Source organism: Erpetoichthys calabaricus, chromosome 12 (assembly GCF_900747795.2).
Source record: "Erpetoichthys calabaricus chromosome 12, fErpCal1.3, whole genome shotgun sequence".
Lineage (NCBI taxonomy): Eukaryota > Metazoa > Chordata > Cladistia > Polypteriformes > Polypteridae > Erpetoichthys > Erpetoichthys calabaricus.
Genome location: NC_041405.2, coordinates 141,850,783 through 141,878,000, shown reverse-complemented (window position 1 = coordinate 141,878,000; position 27,218 = coordinate 141,850,783). Strand labels below are relative to the sequence as shown.

The window sequence follows — 27,218 nt, the reverse complement described above, 5'->3', positions numbered from 1 at the left end:
ATTGGCACGAATCGATGAAATTACACAAGCCTGGTCAGCAATAGAAATAAAATCTTGCAGCACTTCTTTACGTATATTCCCTGATGTGTGCCCCAGTAAATACAAATTACCATCAATACCCTAATAATCCAATTGCCCTCCATTCACTCTAAATATGGAACCACTGTAAAGACAGAGAAGCTCTTATCTGTTGCACCTCTACGTGACAACCACCCACTCAAACTTATACACCAAGCCATGAAGTTTAAGGAAGTCTCTGTAGACCTATGAGATCAAACTGTGGTGAGGCAAAGATCAGGGCAAGGGGATCAAATTATTTTTAAAGCTTTGAGTGTTCCCAGGAGAACAGTGGCCTCAAGAATTGTGAAATGGAAGAAGTTCGGAATCAACAGGACCCTTCGTAGAGTTGGCCATTCGGCCAAACTGAGTAATTGGGTAAGAAGGACCTTGGTCAGGGAGGCGACCAAGAGTTCAATGGTCACTCCAACAGAGCTTCAGACATCCTCTGCTGAGATAGTAGAACCTACCAGAAGGACGACCACCTCAGCAGCACTCCATCAACCTGGCATTTATGGTAGAGTGGCTGGATGGACTCTGACAGCATGAGGTAGGAGATTCTCTGGTCTAATCAGACGAACATTGAAGTGTCTGAGTAGAAGTCCAAGCTCTCTGTCTGGTGAAGATCAGGTCCGGCTCATCCGCCCCTATGGTGAAGCGTGGTGGTGGCAGCATCATGCTGTGGGGGTGCTGGGACATGGAGACCAGTCAGAGTTGAGGGAAGGATGAATGCAGCCAAACATAGAGAGGGGTCCTTGAAGAAAACCTGCTTGAAAAAGCAGGCCACCTCCGACTGAGGCGGGGACTCACTTATTAGCAGGACAATGTCCTGAAGCATACAGCCAAGCCAGTGCCAGTTCCTGACTGTCCCTGAGTAGCCAAGCCAAAGGCCAGACTTAAACCTCATACAACAGTGTTTCCCAACCTTTGTGGTGGTCATGACCCAGTTTGTGAATCAAGCTCAACTGTGGGAGCAGTGGGTGTGTGTTTCGTCTGGGGTCGGCTGCGGCCCACCTGCAATGCCACCATGGCCCACAGAACTTCTGTGTAGAAACTTGAAGATGACAGTTTACAGACACTCCCCATCCACTCTAATGGAGCTTCAGAGGATCTGCCAGGAAGAAAGGGATAAACTGACCAACTCCAGGTGTGCAAAGCTTGTAGAGACTTACCCAGGTAGGCTCAAAGCGTACATTACTGACAAGGGGGCTTCTACAAAGTACTGAATTAAGAGTCTGAATACTTATGTAAATGTAGAATATCAGTGTTTCATTTTTAATAAATTTGCCAATCTTTCTAGAAACATGTTTTCACTTTGTCATTATGGGTTATTGAGTGTAGACTTATAGGGGCAAAAGTGGCAAATGTATCCATTTAAAATTAAATCTACAACACAATATAGTATGCAGAAAGTGAAGGAGCCTGAATATTTTCTAAATAAACTGTAGCTAACGCCCAGGAGGAGACCCTTGATTATGGCAACAGCGCAGTCCTAGGTGGGCTATGCATAAAATAATATAAGCTAATAGTAAATCCAACATAGTGGTTGGTGCAGGACACCGTGACACTGAATTGAATTAAATGGCTTCTAGTATGTGTGTATGTTCCTATAGAGATATATGCATGACTATTTTCTGTATAAAATCTTTGACAGAAAATGATTTTCATTTTTGACAAAGCTTTGTCTGTGTAGATGTGTATTGATATGAATGTTAAAGACCGTATGCCATTACAAGGCAGGCAGAATATGAGAGAAATCAAATGTGACATAAATGTCAGGAAAAGAACGCACAGTTTAGTGCTTCAGTGTTTCATGATGGAAATGAGATGGGCTTTTAATTATTATAGATCTATGATGAAAGTGATAGTTGTCTGGGACAGCTGGACTAAATAAAATCACACAAATGAACAACACCTCAAATTATATTAGTCCGTTGTCAACATTCATTCTTTCCCTGCTGTGGGAGACTGTGTTTCAGTCCTGGCCGGATCGCTGTCTATGCAGGCTTTTGTTCATTCTGCTCGAGTCTTTGTGGATTTCGTTCAGGTAATTTGTGTTTCCTCCCACACTACAAACAGTTTAAATGGGGACTTTAAAAGTGTCCTGATAAAGAGTGTGCCCTCTGATTGACTGGTACCCCAATCTATGTTTGATTTGTTACGTGTGCCTACACTGACACTGCAACCCTGGCTTTAGATAAAAGACAGGTTGATGGATTTAAAAACACAACTTTAATTTGTTTAAAAATAAATATCTATCAGACTCACGCAGACGAAAACAGTGCTCGACAAAGAAAAGGAAGATGATCCTTACAATTCCTCCTTAAAAGTCGCTCGTAAAAAGGGGTGGGACCATGGGGTAGGCAGGACTCAACGAAACAGGGGGCGTGGCTGTCGGTTTTGCATCATGTGAGATTCCACATGCAGCGTCAACAGCCCTGAAAAGTAGGTTAGCGGAGGAGCGAGAAGAGAAGGCGGAGGAAGGTTGGTGTTTGCATCAGCTGCACTCACTCGGAGTTACGAAGCCGGCAGGAAAAAGCGAAGCAAAAACCGTGAAGAGGGGTTAAAAAAAAAAAAAAAAAGGCAGGACTACGCCGAGCAACATTTCCCCAAGATTTGCGGGGATTCGGATGAGTGAGCAGGAAGCATGAAGGGTGAGTGTCAAAGTGGGGTGCAAAGGTTTTTTTGGGGGTATGCGACATTCACTTAAATGGCACTCTTGTCATGGTTTAATATTATTAGAATTTACTCTCTTGCAGCGCATGCAAGTTGCTTGTGTAATTGACTCGCGTTTCACACTTTACGACTTTTCTTTTTCCAGCGTTGCTTCGGATTATTTCAGTTTGTCTAACACGCATGTTGCGTGCACGAATTTTGTAATACTGTAATACACACTGCTACCGTGCCTTTTGTTTTATTAGACTGTTTAATTTGCCAATCTGAAACTTAAAAAAGAAAAAGCGGAGTTAGTCCTTAAATGCAAGTGCAGAGTACTCTTAGACAAGAACTGTTGCAAAGTGTACGGGCTTTCCGCTATAGAACTGCTAAAGCGCTCAGTTGGGTTTTTTCTCCCGCTTGCCTTCTTTGCCCCAACTTAGGATATGTTATGTAAGAGTCCGGTGGAGGCGGGGGGGCGGTTATGGTCGCAAGATTGTCGTTAGTTTGTGCATGCAAAGCAAGGCGCCCGGTCAGCCTTCCGCACGCCGAGCGCTACATTGCACCCCCGAGGCACGCACTTATTAATTTATTTATTTATTTTTTTAATCCCAAATTCGTAGAGATGCAGCGTGCTGAGAAGCGTGAGCCGCGCGAGCCTGTCCTACTGACCCAATTCTGTCAGTTTACGACTACGCACGCCTTGGGGGCGTGGCCCAAAGCCGGCAAGTGGACTCCCATGTGCGTGCGTGCGAGCCTCACGCACTCCCTCTGGTGTCCGATGTGAAGAACAGCAGCCACCGACCTTGTATGATTATTATGGTGCCCATTGTGCGAGTGGTTCAATAATCACACCGAGACTTGTAAACTAAAGTAAATAACCTTGATTTGTTTCAAAAATAATAATTTACTCTAATTGTTATACATTTAATCCTGTATCTGTACTTAAGACATCCATCCATTTTATAACCTGCTAATTTAATTTATCGTCATAGGGCTCTGTGCTTATTCCAGCAGCGCTGTGAGTAAAGCAGAAAGTGACCCCAAGCAGAGGGTCAGCCCCTCACCACCACACACCCAGCCATCCATTTTCTAACTTAGACTTCAGGTGGAGTGCCAGAAGCGCCAGTGTTGGTTATTTTGTGCCCCAGGCTAAGCTTATTAATGTGCCAGCCGAATGTTTTTTGGTAGCAAACCCATGCGGCTGGGTTTCCCCCCTTTGTGCCTTATTTGTCTTAATGGCCGTGCCAGCTCTGGTTTGTTACTCTGTAGCAGGGCACAGTTGTGCGCACACACACACACACGGCACTAATTAACTAGCGGGCAGTGTGGCGTAGTGTTGAAGGCTTTGCTGTTGACAATGTGTGACCCTGAGGAGTCTCTTCACCTGCCTGTGCTCCAAATAGAGAAAATAGAAACTGAACCAACTGTTTTATATCTCAGATGTTACAAGTCACCTTGGATAAAGGCGTCAGCCAAATAATTCAACGTAAAATGTTAATGCAAATTTGAGGTGGTGGGAAGTCCATATTGTGGGGAAAATACAAAGCTGTTTAAAGTATAAGTGATTAATTATATAGTGCCATTGATATCTTGCACAAAATGTTACTCAATTTATAGTAATCGTTACCGTCCGATAGAATACAACTCTTACAGCATACCAGTATTTACATATGTGTTCATTCAGAAAGGGGGGGGGGGCACATTAGAACTTATCCCAGCACATATTTTAATAATAATAATAATAATTCATTACATTTATATAGCGCTTTTCTCAATACTCAAAGCGCTATCCACACAGGGAGGAACCGGGAAGCGAACCCACAATCTTCCACAGTCTCCTTACTGCAAAGCAGTAGCACTACCACTGCGCCACCTGCGAGGACAAAGGAAAGACCTATGACTTTTTTCCAAATGTACAGATTTATGTTTGAAAGGTAACCCTGCTGCCAGCCAGCCAGCCAGCCATCCACACCCAAACCTGCTGCGTGTGGGTGGCAGAAGGTAACAGCAAGCCCTGGCTGGGCAAAGGGGCACAGTCACGTGTCCACCCGCACACCTTCACGCTTGGTGGCAAGTCTTCTTGAGATGGGCTCGGACCATCGGGATCAAGATAAGCGACTTCAGACAAACGACACCCCACCTGGTGCGGTGTACACCGTGGTCCACGTGCCATAAAGCAGCAGTGCTGTCTGCCTGATCGTCCCCATGGCACTCGTCACAGTGTGATAAATACAAAAAAAAAAATGGGTGCACGGGTTATAAAAGTAAAATAAAACACTGAATGAGAATGGGAGTCAGATGATTTTTGAAACAAACAAAAAAAAATCAGTTAAAATTACATTGGGATTTGGGGTGGGGGGGGAAGCATTCTTTTAATTAAAAAAAAATATTGATGAGAGTAGCAGCCACTTCTGCAATAATATTCAAAGGCTTCAAGGTGTTTGTCAAAAAGACGAGGGCTTGTGGGTAAAGAACTGAACTTAACAAGACCCTCTTAGGGGTATGAGCCCCCCCACTGGCCCATCCTGTAAGGACACTGGATCCGTTTCTAGGAGGTGTTTTGTGTGCCGAGAAGGAAGCTTTAGAAAGGAAAGATGGGTTTGCTGGTTTAACGCACTTTTGGTGTGTGTGTACACATTCATGCCATCTGGGTGACGGTTGTAAGTTCTCGCATGTTTTCTTGGGGTTTTCCCTTCTGGTTTTATCCCACGTCCCCCCAAAATGTGATTTAGGTTAACTGGTGACACTGAACTGGCCCTGTGATGAATTGGTGACCTGTCCAGAGTTCTCCCCCACCTCGTACCTAGGAAGTGTTTGCGACGCTGAATTGGATTAAATGGCTTCCAGTATGGTTTTATGTTCCTCTAATATATATAATATACTATTTTCTGTATAAAATCTTTGACAGAAAATGATTTCCATTTTTGACAAAGCAGTGGCTGTGTAGATGTGTATTGATATGAATGTTACAGACCGTCTGCTATTACAAGGCAGGCAGAATATGAGAGAAATCAAATGTGAAATAATGTCAGGAAAAGTTTAGTTTAGTGCTTCAATGTTTCAGATCGGAAATGAGATGGGTTTTTAATTATTATAGATCTGCGATGAAAGGGAGAGTTAGCTGGGAGAGCTGGACTAAATAAAATCACACAAAGGAACAAATCCTCGGATTATATTAGTCCGCTGTCAACATCCATCCTTTCCCTGCACTTGCTTATTCCAGCAAGGACCCTAACCCAAAGTTGTAATAAGTCCTGAATGGGGCTGTACCTTACTGGCACAACCCGGGTTGGTAAAGAGCTGCCAGTCATGCCAATATACGTGTCTCTTTGGGGTGATGACAGAAACAGGAATATCTGAAGAAAACCAACAGGGAGGAGGATATGAGAACTCCACACAGTGAAGCTGGCTGGGAATTGAAACCTAGGCCCTTACGTTGTTAGGCAGCAATGCCAACTACTCTGCCACTGTCATGTCGGGAATCTGTGCCTTTCAAGTAGTTAAAATTATCAGTAAGTCCTTCATTTAATACGGTGCCATTCATTTTTACCTGTGTCATTATCCACCTTAATGAAAGGACCAGTGTCTGTGTGTCCATCCAGTTGCTGTGCCTCTGCTATCCAACAGATGGCGCATCCCAAACCTTAGCACTGCTTTTACGAATCCTTTACCAAATGGTATGTGACAGACATGGGCTATCCAGCAAATGGCGCATCCTGAAAATTAGCACTGTTGTTACTAGTTTTGAACATCTCCAACAGATGGTGCATCACAAACTTTAGCATTGCTTTTACAAATTCTTTACCAAATGGTATATAACAGACGCAGGCTATCCAACAAATGGCACATCGCAATCATTAGCACCGCTTTTATGAATCCTTTACCAAACAGTATGTAACGGAGACATAGCAACCGAATGGGCACACTGTATTGCCAACAGTAACGCTGAGGTCTTTGTTGCCTACTTAGCTGTGCTACCCCCATCTAAGACACACTGAAATCTAAGTCTTTTTCATAAACCTATTGCCGTGTGCACTTTCAAAAGACCCCCAAGCAGCACTAGGGTGGAACCGAGAGTGCCAAATGTGTGTGTCACCCTGTCCAGGGTAGTTTTCTGCCTTTTGCCCAGTGCTGCTGAATTGGATTTAGCACATCTGAGAAAGTTGTGAGCATATTTGTCTGCACCTGTTTGGCATAGTGGCGCCACTGTGTGTGAACTGCTATAGTAGCACTGAAGTGTCTTATTAAGTGTTCTTATTCTTAAATAATAATTCTTAACTTAAATACGGACACGACACTCTGGTGAGGTGGTAACCTGGGTCTGAATCTCAGCCCGGGTGCCGCCTGTGTGGACTTTGCTTGGTTTCTCTTCGTGCTGATTGGTGATTCTGAATTGGCCGGGCATGGGTGTTGGTCCTTCTCGGGACATGCTGGCACCCCAGCCAAGGTTGGTTCTTGCTTTTGCCCCCAACTGCTGTTAGGATAGACCCCGTGATGCTGAACTGGATAAGATGAGTTGGTAGATGTAGGGGAGATTTCTGATGGCCTTGTCTGGGCTACGTGTTTGTGCTAAATAAACCGCACGTTTGTAAGTGTCCTGATTTGATGCTAATACTTGTTTTTATGAACTAATTACCTGCTAATAAGCTCAACAAACTTGGCAGTCACTCATGTACCTGTCATGTCTCTACTTCTATCTATCTATCTACACATCCGTGTTTGAGGACAGGTGTCGAGGTGACATGTTCCGTTTTCTGCGTGTTGTGAGGTGGAGACAAGTGCCAGTTGGGCTTTTGAGAAGGTCTGTTTGCTCACCAGAGTCTCGGACCCTGCTGTGATATTCATTTCTGTCAGGTTCACAATACTTCTATTACAGGATTTGAACCTCGGACATACTGTATTATGTATCTGGCAGTTTCTCATATGTCTGCTCAGGTGTCCTCCAGCTACGTTGTCATTTCTCTCCCAAAGTGAGCATGGGGGTCCTGTGATGGACTGGCCACCCCATCCCATCCCAGGCCGGTCCTGATCTCCCTCCTGATTCTGTTCTGGATTATGAACCCTGCTTAGACTTTTCCTTTCTTTCCATCTTTCACCTCAATATAAAGTGTGCTGATGAGGCCGCTTTGTGCCAGGTGAGTAGGGGGTCTCGTCGGGCAGACTATTTCCAAAGCTGCACGCTTGACCCGTGTCCGAGGGGCAGTCGTAGTAAAAATCAGGTTTGACCGTTAAGCTTTGTGGACAGTCGGAGTCCAAGAGCTGCTTTTGGGGTTGCTTTGCACCCCTCGGGGTCCGCTTGTGTGTGATTATGTAATGCCAGATGTTGATATGTGGCTTGTATGGTGGTAGAGAGTCCACATCGTGTCTTCTGCCGCAGTGCGCAGAGTATCTAGAAGCTTCTGTGCTGTGATGCGGCATCAGCGCTTCATGCAAGAGCCATTTTGTGAAGACGGCTGCCATCTTCGTGAATCTCAGCTGTGTCGCAGAGAGGACGGTGAATGTTTGGCTGAGATCTGCGGGGTGAGGGCTTAAGACTGCTGTAAATTGGTCAATTGGTTATCAGATTGGGGGTGGGTGATATGGTGACCCCCCCCCCAGCCCCCCAGTTTCAGTCTGAATGCTCCACTGGGTCCGATTTGATTGCTTCTAATTGGCGAGTCCTTAATGGTCTCGGTGGTCGAGACGGGTGGTGGGTGCCATCGATGACCTTTTTGCTGGGACTTGCTGCTGAAGTCGAGGGGTCCGGCCGGTAATGAGGTGGACTGGAAAGGAAAGCGCGCATGGGAGAGGACGCGGCCGGTCAGCCTGACTGCTTTTCGGCTCTCTAATGATTGCGCTAATGGCTTTTGAAGAGAGTCCTGCTTTCTTTGTTCTGCTCTTTCCACTGTTTTAGACGTTCCTCCCGTGTCCATTTGTGTTTTCTTCTCCGCTCCCAGAGGACTGGTGATTCTAAATTAGCCCCTTGCATTAATGGCCCCTACAATGCACTGAGGCTCCACCAGGTGTCCCTTTCTGCCTTTTGCCCAGTGCTGCCGGGATTAGGCTGTGGTCCCAAAGTTGAATTGGGTGCCTTCAAGGATGTTCCGCTCCATTGTGAGATGATGTGATTGCTGTGCTAGTTTGGTGGGCAGCAAGAAAAAGAATTTTAATTTCATTATTAACAAGCTCTTGGCATTTGGGTCCAGCCAGCAGCTCTCCGAAAAGGAAATTAATAAATGCGTCCAGTTGTACATCGGCCGACAGCTGCAGGGATTAGAGAGCAAGCTGTGTCTTCAGTTCATGACCCCTGTCCCCCTCGCACAGGTTAGTGTCCCAAACTGGCTATGAAATCGGCCGACCCTGGACACCTGCTGCTGGCTCTCCTCTAGAGGGAGCTGTGGAGATTCAATCAGTGAGCAGGTCAGCGAGTTTAATTAATCGTCCATCCATTGTCTTAACTGGGGTCTCGGGGGCTGGAGGCCTGTCGGCTTCTTAGTGCAGGGGCAGGAAAGTAACTGAGGGTGGCACACTAATGTGTTGTAAGGGGGCACACACACACACAAAGGGATACTTTAGAGTTACCAATACAACAAATTAACGTGTTGTTTCTTTGGGATCGGTGAGGGAAACCACAAGGACATGGAGAGAACATGTGGACTCCACACGGATGGGGGCCCAGGCCTGGAGCTGAATTTGGGTCCCTGGAGCTCTCGGTGCACAGTTGTGTTCAGCTTGATTACATTTCTGGAGTGGGAACTGGGAAATCTTCAACTTGCGTTTAGCCAAATGACAAGCAAGTGGTTTGTTAATCAATAATCGTCTGATTAATTGGGGCTGGGCAGTGACAAAGTATATCAAAAACAAAAAATGTCAATCATCGGGGTCTTGGAGGAGGAGGGGAGGTCTTTTTGCCTGATTTGCATGACCTTTAGTGGTCAGAACGCAGGGTCAGCCATTGTACAGCACCCTGGAGCAAATTTAAAGGTTAAGAGCCCAGCGAAGTAGGAACCCCGTCTGGCAGTAATGGGACTTGAACAGGCAACCTTCCTGATACCAGCACAGTTCGTTCACCTCAGAGGCGCTATACTCAAAAGTGATAGATATAAAAGGCACTAGAGTCGGCTTTTTATTTATTTATTTATTTTGGGTTGGTATACTTTGTTAATCCCTGAGGGGAAATTCTTTTCACATGATCTTTGGGGGTCGGAGAGCATGGTCAGGCATTGTACAGCACCCCTGGAGCAATTTTCAGGTTAATGGCCTTGTTGTAGGGCCCACTGGAGTAGGATCCCTGCTGGCAATAACCGGATTCGAACTGGCAACCTTCCAGATACCACTTCAGACGCACTATATTTAAAACTGATAGTTATGAAAGGCATTAGAGTAGACTTTTTATTTATTCGATTTAGGTATACTTTGTTAATCTCTGAGGGGAAATTCTTTTTGCATGACCTTTAGTGGTCAGAGCGCAGCGTCAGCCATTATACAGCACCCCTAAAGTAATTTTCAGGTTAAGGGCCTTGCTGTAGGGCCCACTGGAGTAGGATCCCTGCTGGCAGTAACCGTGCAGGTCCTTAGCCGTATTCCACCCTATAATTATTGGTGGCTTTAGGGTGACACCGCCAATGGAATGCCACTGCTCTCCAACGAGGTACGGCTGCGAAAACCTTTTTCTCCGGTGGGTGACATTTGTCTGTTGTCGCACTACACTTCAGTGTACTTTATAACAGTGGAGGGCTGCATGAAAGGCGCAACATAAAACAAAGCCTGACTTGTCGGCCATTCAGTTTGCTGTCTTGGTGCCTGCTGCACTGGCCTTTGGGACTCTGCTTCCTTACGTTTGTGCTCAGGCTACGTGTTTGTAGTTAATGTTTGTGATATCACAGTTGCACTGCTGGCTTGCTGCTTGATGCACCCAAAAAATGAGTTAAGATATTTTATTTATTTTAATTGTTGTTAGAATCTGGTTTCTACTCATTCCTCAAGAAATACTGATCACTCTTAAGGACTCAGCATTTCTGTAATATATAAAAACCTTTTAAAGATCCCACAGCACAGTGAGAAAAGGGTCTCCCACTCAACATTTCAGAAACAGAGTGGAAGGCTGCCATGCACAGAATTCACTCGAGTTCCATATGAGCAAAGCGTACGATTATTCAACTCAAAATCTTTTATTGAGCGTATCTCTTGTTTAAAATTGTCCAAAATGTTTCCAGGGCAAAAAACAACCTGAGAACATTACGATCGAGCTCCAGCCTCACTGGGCCACATGTTCTGGGGGTGCACCAAATTAACAACATGCTGGACCAAAATCCTTAAATGCCTTGGCGTCACAGACACTCCTAACCCATTATCAGCTGTGTTTGGTGGGCTCACAGAGGGGCTTAAAGTGGAGAAGGACAAACAAACTGTAATGGCCTTTACCTCACTATTGGCATGTAGACTTGTCTTGCTCAACTGGAAGAATCCTAACTCGCCACTTTTTAAGTCTGTCGGTAACTGATGTCATATACTGTTTGAAACTGGAAAAAATGAAATTCTCCCTTAGAGGATCTGTGCAGAACATTTTGAAACCTGTCAGGATCTGATCAATAACATTTTAGAATAAGCACTTACAGTATATTGGGGAATAGGATTCTCCTCCCTTGTTTCGACTTTATTCTGGCTGTTGGCCTTCCTCTCTGAATTTAGTTTTGTTAAGTTTGACTTGTTTGTATGGAAAGTTACTTGCTTTTAATACAGGGTGAGTCAAAATGATGTTAACACTAATGGATTATTTTGATCTCGGCAATGCCTTTCCAGGTCGATGGATAGGTCCTGGTGGACCATTGGCCATGGCCTCCACACTCACCTGTGATTTCTGGTTATGGGGTATGGAGAAGGAGCGCATGTGTAGCAGGACAGTTTGTGATATCAATGACCTGAAGGACAGAATACAGACTGTGGTATCATTTATTCCTCGCAAAATGTGTGTCCGGGCTTTAAATGGTAGTCGCTCATTGGTTTTTGTGTGTTGAACGTGATGGCAAAGAGGCAGAGACATTCCTGTAAATCATCTTGCACATGTGAAGTATGTTTTGTGAATAAATTGTTTCGTCCGTTTAAATGTTAACATAATTTAAATGCTCCCTGAAAATTCAATAATAAGAGAATCTGAAAATGCACTTGACGCGTCGCTCCAAACACGAGGCCTCTTGTTTATTTTAGTGATTAAAATTGGTTACTCGTTGTACTGTCGTGTGTACAGAGGACTGAAATTCTTACCGTATATACTCGTGTTTAGGTTTAGGTTTATTTGTCATATATAGATTAACACAGGGTCAACATTACAATGAAATGTGTTGTAATACTGATGGTTTCCTCTTTGTGATTATATTACATCTATTTTTTTATGTATATAACATTACTTCTATTTATTATGTATTTTATGTTCATATATTTTATTTCTATTTATGTTTTATGTTAATTTGTTCTATTTTTGTAAAGCACTTTGGCCACAGCATTACTATGTTTGTTTTAAATGTGCTACATAAATAAATTGACATTGACATTGTGTATGATGAGAAAAACAAGTCACTCAGCCTAGATCCAATAAAGCTAAAAATAATAAAAAAAATAAGTCAGGTCTTGAAACCCGAAAAATCGATCATAAAATCAGACCCCGACTTATACACCTGTTCAAAAATTTGACACTTAAATTTTTATTTTTTCACATCTTTTTGCCTCCTCTGATCTCACATCAGTTTCTCAGACACATTGAATTTTGTTGTAGCAGCGCAGTTGCCAATTTCTTTCGCCACTTCAACGACTTTTAATTTAAAAGCAGCTTCATATTTTCTTCTGATCGAACGTTCCATCATAGATAAGGGATGCTCTTACGATAAAGGTGTATGAGGGTGTGAGATACAAAAAACACGAAACGGGGCAGACGTCGCTTCGGAATAGTTCGGGTATTACTGTGAGGTCACGTGGGTACAATACATAGAAAACAAGGCCGTGTGCTCCGTGGTTACTCTCTCAGGTGGGTGTTAGCATATCATAAGCTCTTGGATAAATAGCGTGAGTTTTCCGCATTCGACTTATACGGCCGACATTATAAAATACTGGAAATTATACGGTAAAATCAAGTCCTGAAGTATCTGCGGGAGAACTTAAATGTGAGTACAGTATATACGGTACTTGCCTGTCCAAGGTGTGAGATACCTTTATTGTCACTGTACAGCACAATTGGAGCAAACCTATAGATAGATACCTTAGATAAAAGTATATAAGGGTAGACCTAAGGAAACTTTAAACTATGAGAAGCCCAGTTAGCTGTTACCAGTTCCAAACATGTAAGGATAAATGGAGAAATAATAATAAATGAAGTTAAAGTGAAGATTGCAGTCAGTGTAATGGTCTTGATGTCCACATATAAAAGTAGGTGACTGTGTGTGGCTGATGCAGACATTTAGTTCAATCAACTAATAAGCATCATTTCCATTTGTTTGCTCATTTTATATATTTTAAAGACCGTCCATCACAATCTTCATTAAGGGCCGCACGTTAACATCGGTTTTATCTTCTTGACTTCTCTCCCAAACGGCCAGCCACATCTCTGCTCTCGGTGGTCCTCGGGGTCCTCGTGCAGCATTTCCGCCGGTGCTTTGACCTCTGTGTTCCGTTTCTGCTCGTGTCTCTGCGTTGTATTCTTCTGCTGTCCTCCTTAGTCGGTTTGTCACGTCTTCGACATTCTCTGTTTCCCAGTCCTCCCTGGTAAATCACGAGGGACCCTTTTTGTTCCAAACCCCTCCAGCGACATAACATTTCTACGTGCTACAGGACCCAGCAAACAGACTGGCATGGCCACCTGACACCACAGGCTCGGCTCTGTGCTGATTAAGAGCCCAGCGAGTGTTACATAGAAACAGAGCATTGTGGACTGCAACCTTTGGACAAAGTTAAATAAACTGGAATGTCTGAGCCGTTTCAGTGAGAGAGTCCACCTGAATCAGCGCCGAGCCTGCCAACTGTAAAAACCGCATATATTGAAAGAAGTGGAGCAGCTACTTTCCAATATTTATGTCTTCTTTTCTATCATTAATTTAAAAAATATATGTAGAAAAATAAATGCAAAGCACCCATTTGCAAATGAACGCTAGTGTCAGTTGTACAGAAACTGCTAAAAGCGGCTTTGCTAGCACACACCCCTACTTGATGGATGGAAAGGTACAAATGAAGAATCCCACTCTGAGCAATGAACGGGGGTACTTGAGCCCAAAATGAATGGCAGGTAGGCCAAAGATTAAGAAAAAAAATCTCAATACAGCATACAATGGAAGGATGAGTAACAGAAACACACAAATAGGTGGAAGAAAACGAGAAACCCTTAAACGAAGAACTCCCTCTGGTAGCCCCATGTGGTTCTCCTTCTTCTTCTTCTTCTTCATCTCCCACCTCTATTCTTGTTAATCTTTTTTTTAATATCAAAGCCTTGCCATTGTGGTGCTGCAGTGGGCACACCCGCTGGTCCACTGATCGCCAGTGTGAAACGGCACAAGTTAATAAGCTGCCAGCTACTCGCCTCTGGGGGGCACCAGGATTGCTGCCTCCCTGTCAGTGTGAGGACTTGAAGTGGAGAAGGTTGGAATCCTGAATGATTTCCATTCTGTCTCTAAGACTTGGCCAGTCACTCTCTGACTGATACCTTGCTGGTGACATTTGGGGGCTTCCTCACAGGATTGAAAGGTGGAGGGCATCAAGGATAGTTTGGAACATGCCAGTTGTAGTTTAGAAGTCTCGTTCAGTTAGGAGAGGGGAAACTCTCTTTGGCTCAACTGGACACGCTGCCACCTACTGACTCGGAGGCTCCAGGTTTACCGCCACCCTGTCAGTGTGAGGGGCGGCACTTCAGTGGTAGTGCTGCTGCCACGCAGTAAGGAGACCAGGGTTCTCCCCATGTCTGTGTTGGGTTCCTCCATGTGCTGCGGTTTCCTCTCTCAGTCCAACGACGTGCAGGTTAGGTGGATTCTTCTTCTTCTTTCTGCTTCTTCCATTAGGGGTTGCCACAGCGGATCATCTTCTTCCATATCTTTCTGTCCTCATCATCTTGTTCTGTTATACCCATCACCTGCATGTCCTCTCTCACCACATCCATAAACCTTCGCTTAGGCCTTCCTCTTTTCCTCTTCCCTGGCAACTCTATCCTTAGCATCCTTCTCCCAGTATACTCAGCATCTCTCCTCTGCACATGTCCAAACCATAAAATCTCTCCTCTCTGATTTTGTCTCCAAACCGTCCAACTTGAGCTGACCCTCTAATGTTCTCATTTCTAATCCTATCCATCCTCGTCACACCCAATGTGAATCTTATCTCTAACTCTGCCACCTCCAGCTCTGTCTCCAGTGCCAGCGTCTCCAACCCATATAACATAGCTGGTCCTGTAGACCTTCCCTTTCACTCTTGCTGATATCCGTCTATCACAAATCACTCCTGACACTCTTCTCCACCCATTCCACACTGCCTGCACTCTTTTTCACCTCTCTTCCACAATCCCCATTACTCTGTACTGTTGATCCCAAATATTTAAACTCATCCACCTTCACTAACTCTACTCCCTGCATCCTCACCATTCCACTGACCTCCCTCTCATTTACACACATGTATTCTGTCTTGACATTAATAAATTGTCTCTAGTGTGTGTGTGGGTGGGTGTGTGGGTGGGTGTGTGGGTGGGTGTGTGTGTTGGGTGGATGACTGGCGCCCTAGGCTAGCTGGGATAGGCTCCAGCACCCCCAACCCAAACCAAACTCGGTTCTGGACTAAGCAGGTTAGAAAATGACTGACTGACTTTTAGTGTGACGACATGAAATTGAGAGGGCCGGAATCCTATTGAAGTCCATTGCAGATTTCTCTAATAAGTGGCCATACTCTCTCTGTAATAATGTAAAATGGAGAGGGTTGGGACTCTGAGCAACATCTTACTGGTGATATTTGGGGGGCTTTCCCAGGATTGCTCAGAGGATGGGTGAGTGGAAGGAGAGGGAAATTCCCTTTGGCTCCGCTGGACAAGCTGCCACCTACTGACCAAGAGGCCCAGGGTTCGCAGCCACCCTGTCTGTGGGAGGACGTCAAATTCAGAGGGTCGGAGTCCAAATGAATTTCTCACCAGTGACACAGTGTTGAAGTCCATTACAGATTATTTAATAAGCAGAGAGAAGGCTACAGTAATCAGTTAGTGTGTCTGTCAAGTGTCACAGGCTGAAATACACCTTCGAATGAACCTAATTTCAGGGGGCTCCTGTTGGGTAGGTCAGGTTGGGGAGCATGCGCTGGTACAGCATGTTGCCACACCCACCACACACTGAAACAGCTCATAATCCTGATTGGCAACCCCCCCAGGCAGACACGTGGTCCAGTCCTCCCAACCAAAAATTACCCTCTACCTGCAGCATGCCTTGTTCAGCAGCTTGGGTCCTCAACAATGAGGATCATGCGAGTTGGACCACTCTCGTGGAATCGAGCCACATGGCCGTAGTGCCGTACCTGACGCTCCCTCACACTGCAGGTAATGTGCCTCATTCTGGACTCCGTGAGCAATACAAAGTCAAACCAGCGGTACCCAAGGAGTCTCCAAAGAGACACAGTACCAAAGGAGTCCAGTCTTCATCTCAGGTCACTGGATAGCGTCCATGTTTTGCAACCATATAGCAAGACAGGAAGCACCAGGACTCTACAGACTTGGACCTTCATCCTTTTGCATAGATATCGGGAGCGCCACACACCCCTCTCCAGCGACCTCATGACCCCCCCCCTTGCTCTCCCAATCCATCTACTGACTTCACAGGAAGAGTCACCAGAGACACGAATGTCACTGCCAAGGTAAGTAAACCTCTCGATGAGGTCGACTCTCTCTCCGCAGACAGACACACTGCTGATGGCTGTGCCCAAGAGCTCATTAACGGCCTGTTGGGTAGATTAAGTTAAAATGTCCAAAAATCTAGCACGATTAACTTTATTGTGGTATTGTAAGCCACACTCCCCAGACTTAACGTTTGTCTAGTAATGTCAAACTTGGATGATTGACCAAGAAAGACACTTCACATAATATGCCATTGGTCAGCGGCTGTTGTATGTAAAGTGCTTTATAAATAAAGTTGACTTGACTTGACAAGTTCTTGTTTGTGCTTTCCTGTTGTGTATAAATAAATCATTTTATGTAACTGTATACAAGTCCACCTTAATTCCCTTCACCCCTCCCTTCTTTACTACTAGAAACTGTGTCAGTCGGGCAAATTAGTTTCATTAAGATAGCCTGACTGCTGGGGCGTGTGAGCAACAGAGGGGCCTGGCCAATCGGTAAATAAGGACAATAAACAAACACCGGCAGTCGGCCAATGGGGACGCGCAGGCGGAGAGTGTTGCTAAGGTGACCTCACTGAGCTTGTTTAGCCTGTAGAATGGGATTGGACAAGAGTTATATAACCGAGGATTAAGAAAGAAAGAGAAAGAAAATGAGACGAAGCAAAAATGAAAGGCTGAGCGTGTGGAGCGTGAAGGGAGGCCAAAAATAAAAATTAACACTTTTCTGAAGTTGGTTTTGAGCAGCCGTGGGGTGGTTTAGGGAACTGGGGGCAGTTTAGACGCAGTAGGCACACTAATGAAGTGGTTAGGAAATAAGTTGGGGATTCGGGGCAGCTGTGAGACTAATGGGGGAAGCAATGAAGAATGGGGTGCACTTGTGACAAAGTGGTTCGGAATACGTGACACTTGAGGACGCAGTAAAGGACATTATCTTGTGTGTGTTTTTTTTTTTTTTGTTCTTTGTTTTGCCTTATACAATTTCTTGTATTAGGAATTAGTTTTCGCATACCCCTTGGGGTCAGAGTGCAGAATCACCAGTTGCTCCAGGGGCGCTGTACAAGTGCAGGTTAAGGGTCTTGCTCAAGGGCCCAACAGAGTAGGATCTCTCTTAGCAGTAACGGGGATTCGAACCGGCAACCTTCTGTATACCAGTGCAGATCCGTAGCCTCAGAGCCACCACTGTGTGGAGAGAGGTGGTTAGAAATTGAAGTTTGTGTGAATACTTGGAGAGTACGGTACAGTTGTGGGAAAAGTGAGTAGGACTGGGGGTTGAAATGGCAATATGTAGGCATAGGAGCGACTTATTAACAGCGATATTTAGGATCCAAGGAAAAATAGATCTTTATCAAAATATGGGCACATGTGGAAAGCATAGGGGGGCATTTATGAGAGAGGGGATAGGGACCAGAGGCCCCTATTAAACAAGTACAAAGGTGCACTTGTATGCAAAATTCGTTAACAGTTGGGGGCACTTTTAAGAGACGGGGGTTAGGAACAGACGTGATGTGTCGCTATACATGCGGGGAAAAATGCTGCTTCTTTAATGGCACCTTACGGTTCTTTATTGGGTTGCGTGGTTCCTCATAGAGCAGGGGTGGGCAATGTCGGCCCTGGAGAGCCACAGTGGCTGCAGGTTTGTGTTCTTAATGAGAAGTCAGTTATTGCTGTTGAAGCACATATAGCTTAAGAGACATTTTGATGCTTCATTTTAGTGGTCTCACTTGTTAAGGTTCATCAGTCAGTCATTATCCAATCCCAGCCAGCACAGGGCACAAGGCAGGAACAAATCGCGGGCAGGGTGCCAGCCCACCGCAGGGCACACACCAAGCACACACTAGGATTAATTTAGGATTCCTCGGAGCACCCGGGGGGAACATGCAAACTCCACGCAGGGAGGACCCGGAAAGCGAACCCAGGTCTCCTTACTGCGAGGCAGCAGCACTACCACTGCGCCACCGTACCACCACTTGTTAAGGTTCCCCACCCTTATTTGCTTATTTCAAACTTAAACAGCTGCAGTCACTGTTTTAATGGCTCCTTATTAACAATAAAATATAAATGACAAAGCAGCCAGCAGTTCTCCATCTAATTTGTTTCCATTTACATCTCTGTGTGTTCATCATGCACTCTTTGATTTAATAAAACACTTAATAGAAAAATGTGGCAGACTGAAAAATGATACGTTTTAGGCTTCAAATCATTTGGATGACTTCCTTGGAAAGGAAAAAATCTACGATATAAGAACCTTACATTGCAGACTAACAAGCCATAAAATTAAATAAGGTCTGAGATTGGCAAGGATTGGTTTGTAATTAAGCAATTGGGTTGGAATGAAAACCTGCAGCCACTGCGGCTCTCCAGGACCGACATTACCCACCCCTGTTATACGGCAATGGCTTGGCAAAGCACCACTCAGTTGTGGGAAGCGTTCTTTGCATATGAAGTTGGTTCTTTGTGTTTTTGAAAGACGTCCTAATATGTAGAAAAAAAACCTGAACTCTTTAATGGATGGTAGGCCACCTAGCAGGACACTAGCAGATTAAGAAAAACTGAACTTAGTTTGCAGTGAGTTACATTGTGTGCAGTGAGAGTCTCATTAAAATCGAAACCCATTGGTATTTCACAAATCTGTTATCGTCTACTTATGGTTATTTACTGTTACGGACCTCAATAAATAAAAGGTTCTTTCTGGGACCTTGTGGATGGGTCTTCTGGGGGCCAAAACTGGTTCCTCGATGGCATAGCTCAGAAGAATCGCTCTGGCACTTTGATTTTTAAGAGTTTACATGTAAGAGTAGAAGGCATTTATGAGTGACTGTGTTAAGAATAACGGGCGCAGGTGAGATTACATATAAAAGTCAGGTTTAATGTGGGAGCTAAGAGAGGGGACCCTCTGACAGCACCGCTTGGGTTTTCGTTACTTGTTGAGACTGGTGCTGAGCATTCATAAATAGTTTTTGTACACTTTAATGTCAAATTTATGGACTCTGAGTTGGGGGCACTTTATTAGAGATGTGGTTAGGAAAAGATTACAACTTGTGTGAGTATTCTGTATATGCAGTGAAAGGAAGAGCTTGAGCTACAAATCGCGGGGTGCTTTTGAGACCCCCTGTGACAGTTGTAAGAGAAGTGATTCACAGTGGGGTGAGGAGTCATAATGAGAACACCGAAAACAATAGACTCTACTTGTAAAGATTCGAGTTTAGGATTCATGAGGGACATGTGCAGAGGAGAGATGCTGGGTCTATTGGGAGAAGGGTGCTAAGGATAGAGCTGCCAGGGAAGAGGAGCAGAGGAAGACCTAAGAGGTGGTTTATGGATGTTGTGAGGGAGGGCATGCAGGTGATGGGGGTGACAGAGCAAGATAACGAGGACAGAAAGATATGGAAGAAGATGATCTGCCGTGGCAACGCCTAACTGGAGCAACCGAAAGAAGAAGAGGAGGAGGAGGAGGAGGGAGTCCTTTATCAGGTGCCTTTACATCAAAATAAAACCTGAAAGGAATAATTACAAATAGGGAACAGTTAAGGAAGCAGTGGTTTGGAATAAGAGGCCCCAATGACAATACTTAAGGCAGGTGGTACCCTCTATTCCTTTATCAGTTTAGAATAGACTTTAAATAAAATTATGAAGTTTGGGGGAAACCAAACGTTCAGACAGTCATAAAAATGTAGACAGCAAAGCCTTCATGTATGAAAAAGTGATTCAGAAAGGCGTTGTCTGCTGTGACAGGGCCCTTCATTCATTCAGCCAGGAAACTTGCTACTGCTGCTGGGTGTGTGTGTGTGTGTGTGTGTGTGTGTGTGTGTGTGTGTGTGTGTGTTACGCCATTGCTAAGATGTCACAGACACTTAACTGCTTTCTTATGAAATGATTTAGGAATCTGTGTCAGGAGAACACTGTGATTCTCGATTACCGCTCTGGTATCTGATCTTGAGGTTTTGATTTAAAAGAAGTAGTAAGATAAACAAGCCTGGCCTTTCATGCTGCAGCTGAATACACGCTGTGGTGGTGGTGGTGGGGGGTGATTGTTAAATTAAATCCGCCATGCCATTTGTCCCTCTCCTTTTTGTGGAGCTGTATGTGGTTTTTGAGGCTCCAAGGTGTGTACTGCTCCTTCTTCTGGTCTCTCTTGACCAGTGTGTGGTGTGTGTTTGTGCCCACTTAAGGCCGTATTTGAACCGCTACCACACTTAGGGCCAGGGATTGGTGAAGTATTAATCTATAATCTGATCCAGCCCTTTATTTTTGAGAACCTACTCAGGGCTGCCGAGAAGCTAGAGCCAGTCATAGGACCATCATGGGACACAATCCCTCATACCAGGCCAGTTCAGATACGACAGACAACCCGAAAGGCAAGTCCCTGTTTTGGTGGAGGGCATAGGGGAGCTTGGGTGGGATGCTGGTGGTGTGCAGCCTCCCCGCTACAAGGTGAAAGGAGCAAGGCTGCTGTCCTCTGCTTGGAAATTCTACAATAACATTTTAGCCATCCATCCATCCATGCTTTAACAACTCGTTCAGCCATTTCTTGCACCTACTTAATCACAGTGGTATTTACCTAACTGGTTAGTTTTTGTTACGTGTTTTATATGTCAGAGATATCATTCTGATGGATGGGTAAAATAAATGTGTCATGAAAACGAATAGCGAAGAGCCATCAGAGCGCACCAAGCAGAACTTTATTACAAAGCTGCAGTGCACGTCACGTATTTAATCAAACTGCTCCCTCATTCAGTCATTGGATTAGCACGTGAATGCACAACCGTGATGACGTATCGTATAAACGCAGGTAGGTGGCGCTATATTTACTTTAGCTACCTCACGGCTTCAAATCTGAGTGGAGTTTGCATGCTCCCCAAACGGCCCTGAGGATTTCCTGCACCCTCACAGAGCACAAGCACGTGTGGCAGTGGTCATGTTTGGGTTCTGTGATATGGGGGATTGATGTCCCGTTCAGCATTGGCGCCTGCCTTGTGCCCGGCGAGGTTCACGTTTTCCACAGCTGTCTTTAGATGAATCGACCTGCGGCTGAATTCATCATTTATGTCCAAGCTGGAGAAGGAAGGATCTTTAAGTGAAGGACTCCATAAGGAACTGCCTTTTATGCAGAAGAAAGTGAGCAGCATACCGTGTTTCATTGCGGTGTGCAGATGTCCGCACGAGATAAAAGGCAGAATTGTGATGAGAGGTAATGGAGATGGGGATTTAAAATGAGATCTGCACCACCGTTGTGTGCTGTGCAGGGTTTGGTTTTTGTTTTTTTTTTTTTTCCTCTCTCCTCTTTGGGTTCAGGTGGAGGAGGATTTATTCTGCAGTTTTATTTATTTATCTGTATCTACCGATTCAGGGCATTAATTATCATTTGTCCTTAAAAAATGTGCTTCATTAGAACAACCAAACAAGCAGCAAATCTGATCGCCCACCCCAGAGGCAGCAATAAAACCCAGTTGAAGATGCAATAAAGCCATTCTCCTAATTACGCACAGAGAAATCATTTCCTGTGTCACTACGACTCTCCGAGTGTTCAATCAAGTGAGCGGAGGGCAACGCCGTTGTGTCCTGCTGCCTGAGTAGCACGTAATTCTGTTAGCATTGGGTGACGGGGTGGCTCTTACGGGAGGACCTGCTAAAGAGCCACTGGAGGAAAATGGATGTTTGTCCCTGTTCCAGTAATCGAGCTCATTTCTTGAGTCCATATGAACTTACTTCCTTTATTTATTTTAAACCTGATGATGCCACATTCTAATTTTTGTATAGGAAAAAAAAACTACAGAACAAGTCCATCTCCTAAACTCGATTAACGGCGCTGATCCCTAGGTGTGCACCAGCCCAGGATGGGAGGCCAGTCCATCACAAGGTGTCTCCTTAAAACCACAGAGATTCTACCAAATTCTACTCTGGGGCTGGATGGCTTGACAAAAGATGGAGGAAGAAAGGTTGAAGTATAGATGTGTCCAGATCTCATTCGAAAGGATGTCTTATGTTCGTCCATGATTCTTTCAAAAGAGAGAAGACCTTACAGACCATCAAGCCCACTTGTTTTACTAATAACTGTGCTGCCCTGATATCTCATCCTGATTCTTCTTAAGGCTTGTCAAGGTTTCTGCTTCAACTTCATGTCTCTGTAGTTTGTACCTGAGTCCCACAACTTTGAAGAAGTGTTTCCTGGCTTCAGCTTTAAATGCACTTCCCCTTAATCTCCACTAGGTGTCCTTGAGTATGCGATTCACCGTTTATACTTCATGTGACGTGACGTGTGCTGCGGCGGATGCTACTGCTAGGCAAGCGTTGCACTGTTCATACTTGGGCACATATTTTACGTAAATCTGGAAGATTCCTCCAAGTGGCAGTGTGAGATATCATCACAGTGAGGACCGGTTCAGCTGAGCTGTGTTGTGAATTTCCTGGAACATCCATTAAGTTCTGAGGTCACCTTGCCACAATATCTCTGAAAAGGATGTTTAATGATTACGTCCATCAATCCAGGGATGCGCCCATTCCAGCAAGCATTGGGCACGAGGCAGAAACAATCCCAGGATGGGGCATCAGCTCATCACAGGGTGAGCACAAGCGCACACATATACACTGGCGTCATTTTAGCGTCACCAAATCCCCAAACCTGCATGTCTTTGGCAGGAAACAGGAGCTCACTGCGGACACACGCCAAGGAAACATGCAAACTGCAGGCAGGGAACACCAGCGGAGCGACTCCCTGTGAGACAGCAGTGCTACTGCTCTGCCACCATGCCACCCCTACATTATTAACAGTGTTCATTATTTACATTAACAATTTATCTGTAAAATGTAACATACATACTTTAATGCATTTCATCATGAAAGTGATATCAAGTATAAATCTAAGGATTCTAAATGTGCAGAGATCTGGAATATCAGAAATGTGATGTGTTCTGTGTGGCGATTGCTGCTGTCCGCTCAGGAGGAAGCCCCAGTAGCAGGTAGCAATTAACAGCTGGTTTGGTTTTAAGATGACGTTTACGACGATCAATTTTAATGACAAAATAAACTACGAGATTAAAGTGGACATTTTGAGATTAAAGCTGAAATATCCACTTTAATCACAAAGTACATCTTTTCACTGTGCCCCTGATTTTATTTTTCTCTGTGGCACACATATGCCGCCGGACATTCTGTTGCTGTTGTGAAGGTGCAAAAAAAAGGATGGCACAGAAGACGATATGTGAGACTTTTACAATGTATCGTGTCATTATGATGAGGAATATGCGACACTTGAATATAAAAGCACCACAAATGCATCTGTATGTCGGCATTTTGCTTCTCCACATCGAACCATTCATCAAACATTGCAGCGGGCACATCAACCCTGTAGGATCCTTAGAGCGGCTTTCTGTCCCATGTCGATAGTAAACAGAGACTCTGACGTCACGTTCCGACTTGATCACACTGCGCTCCCCGACTTTTTGCTGGTACTGCAACTCGCACGCGTCACAGTAATTTCTGAGGACCTGCTCAGAGGCAGCCATGATGCGTACGTGATCCGAGCGTGAAGTATAAACGAGCCCTTAAGCTGAAAGAACCTTCTTTATCAGTGCCTTTGAGAATTTTAAAGACCCCACGCAGTCTCCTCTTCTGGAGACTAAACAGGTTTAATCCTTGGAGTCTGTCACTGTAGGACGTGTCCTCACGTCCTGGGATGTTCTTGGCTTCTCTCCTCTGCACAGCTTCAAGTGCTGCTATGTCTTTCTTGTACTGTGGTGACCAGAAGCACAAAGGTGGTTGAAATTTTAGAGGAAGTCGCATCCACTAATGGCTGAGGTGCACAGGACCATCTGGTCAGTGTCCATCACTATCAGTTCAGGTTAGCAGGATAAATTTATAAATGCTTAGGATAAAGTTGTGTTTTCAACTGAGGGAACACACTGTTCTCAGAAGACATGTTGGGGCACCAACCGGGTCACCCTTTTTAATCTTTTTTTTGCCAAATCCAGATAACTTAAACAGGTGTTCAAAGATGCATAGAATACAAGCAAAACTTAAGAGTGAAGTAAAGCAATCGGCCAGCTTCAAGGCTCCGATCTACGATTTGCTACCTCCGGAATGAGACGCCCAATGTCGGGAGCACCTCGGCTTTATAGTGGAGGGACTGGAAGGGGCGGAGTCAGTTGCTCTAAGCGCCAGCGCCCCCTTATGTTCTGGAGTGGTACTGCTTACCTCTGATGAGCCCAGGAGGCGAACCTCAGACATGCATGCGTGTCTGGAAATATGGAATTGGCCGTCTATCTGAAGGAAAGAAATTATAGATTGTAGATGGTGTTGACTGGTGGGAAATCCGATTTATATGTGACAACAATGGCCCTAGAAATCTATGCAGAGAGCACAACGCCAACATGTATGGCAGCTTATGATGCGTAACACCACATCCTCAAGTCTATTTAATCCAAGTCCGGGTTGGGGGAGACCAAAGCTTGTCATCGGCAGCACTGGCTGCTAGTCTATCACAGGACCTTCTGGTGGAAGCTCTCTCTCTCTCACACCAATTCAAACAATCCCCCCCAAATCACTTAACCAGCATGTTTTTGGGAAAGATGACGGAAAACTCATGTTAGCATGGAAGAATATGGGGGAGCAGGATTCAAAACTATAATTCCTGATCTGTGAGATGGAAGAGCTACCCAGTGTGCCGCCCCAGCACCTTCTAGTGGGATTCAGTGGATTTATTGTATGGCACCCCTGCCCAGGATTGTTTCCTGCCTTGTGCCCTGTGTTGGCTGGGATTGGCTCCAGCAGACCCCCGTGACCCTGTGTTCGGATTCAGCGGGTTGGAAAATGGATGGATGGATGGATGGATTGTATGGCACTCATCCCTCTGTACAGGCTCATGGAGTGCTATGATGTAATACAGAAGGTTGTTAAATCACAAAACACTCAAGTTATCCCCGGCACTCGGCCACCTTCTATTCAGGACGTGCACAACACACGCTGTGTTACAGAAGCAAACTGTATAATTAAAGACCTCCGCCATCCTCTACATTTCGTGTTATCTCCTCTCCATTCGGCACTCACACACCACCACACTGATGGATGGTTTTTATCCTCGGGTTGTGAGGCTCCTTGGCAGACAACCATACTGGCAGGCCGTGAGTGAGTGTTACTTTCTGATGTCGCGTATGGTGGTGTGTTGCTGGTCTCCTGTTTGTTCAGTGGGACAAACTTTGAATTCTTCTTTGCATCATACTGTGTACACACGATACATCTGAACTAGAACTTGAACACAATTTAAAAATTAGCAATCTGTAAAGCACAAGTTAGTCTTTCATGATGCAGCCGGACCTCTGAAGCCCCCTCAGTGCCTGGAGGAGAGTGCGCCATGGAAATGCTGTTGGCGTACTTTTAATTTCTGGATCAGAAATCCTGACCTGATGCTCGAGCAGTGGAAAGATTGCTGCATTGTATGAATTGTCCTTTTTTGGGGAAGCGCTTGACTTGAGGTTCTAAATCTAAGTGGCGGGGGGCGGCTAAGCAATCTGTTTTGCACTTTAACCCTAGTAGTGCCTAGAAGGCGGTGGGTGGCTGAGGTCTTCGGGACCGGGACTGTGTCTGGCTTTGTCTATGACTTTGTGTTATAGCTGACCGTGGACCTCCCAGAGGTTCATTTTCTCCATGGATGCTGCTGACTGGAGTTTTTGCTTTCCTGTCCTCTGGCGTTAACTGGCCTTAGATCAATGATGATATTAATGGACAGATGTGGTTAGGGGTCATTAGAACAACCTGGACGAGAACAGGGAATTCAACCCATCAAATCTCGCCGGGCCTGTCCACTTAATTCTTCTTTTAAAAAAAAAAAAAAAAACATCAAGTCAAGTTTTGAAGGTCCCTAACGTCTATCACACTATCAGGTCGCTTATTCCAAGTGTCTGTGGTTCTCTGTGTGAGGAAAAACTTCCTAATGTTTGTGTAAAATTTACCCTTAACAAGTTTCCAACTGTGTCCCCATGTTCTTGATGAACTCATTTTAAAGTCACTGTCTGGATCCACTGGACTAATTCTCTTCATAATTTTAAACACTTCAGTCGGGTCTCCTCTTAATCTTCTTTAGTTTGAACTGTAAAGGCTCAGCTCTTTTAATCTTTCCTCAGCCCTGTCGCTCTTCTCTGGACCTTTTCTTGTGCTGCTATGTCCTTTTTGTAGCCTGGAGACCCAAACTGCACACGGGACTCCAGATGAATGGAATTACTGAAATAAATCAACTTTGTCATGATATTCTAATTTTATGACCAGCACCTGAATGTCAAAATTGTAGGAGATCCTGTCAGCATGGGAAAGGCTGAACGTTTGAATTCAAATGCTGACAATGTAGACTTGTGTGTGTGTGTGTGTGAATAATTTTACAACATCCTATCCTGTCTTTTATTGTTTTATAGTGACCTGTCTATCCCCTATCCCCCAAATCCGGCACTTTCAGTGTAGTGTTTCCTCCCAGTGAAATGTTAACTGAAACTTCATATAAAATGCTAAGAACCAGAGACTGCACTGCCCGTGTGTCCGTCAGCCAAGTTGTTTTTCTTTATCTTGTTCTTTATGGGAAGATAGAAAATGGCCACTGTCCGTTCCTCTCTTTAATCCTTTAAACGAAGATTGGCTAATTTAATATTCAAATAATAGAAAAAGTAAATTTGTCCCTTTCAGTAATCATCCCTCTCTCT

General features: G+C 44.8%; 2 protein-coding genes across 2 annotated transcripts in view; both read left to right on the top strand.

The window, feature by feature from the left end:
• ap3d1 (adaptor related protein complex 3 subunit delta 1) overlaps positions 1-27,218 on the top strand; it is a 1,136,182-nt gene that overhangs the window by 317,778 nt on the left and 791,186 nt on the right. The window lies entirely within an intron of this gene.
• Positions 2,458-27,218, top strand: part of LOC114662768 (nuclear receptor ROR-beta-like) — a 37,170-nt gene continuing 12,409 nt past the window's right edge. Inside the window, exon 1 of the mRNA XM_028816425.2 lies at positions 2,458-2,711. Within this exon, the coding sequence (XP_028672258.1) occupies positions 2,705-2,711 (7 nt within the window). The 5' untranslated portion in view covers positions 2,458-2,704. The remainder of the gene's footprint in view (positions 2,712-27,218) is intronic.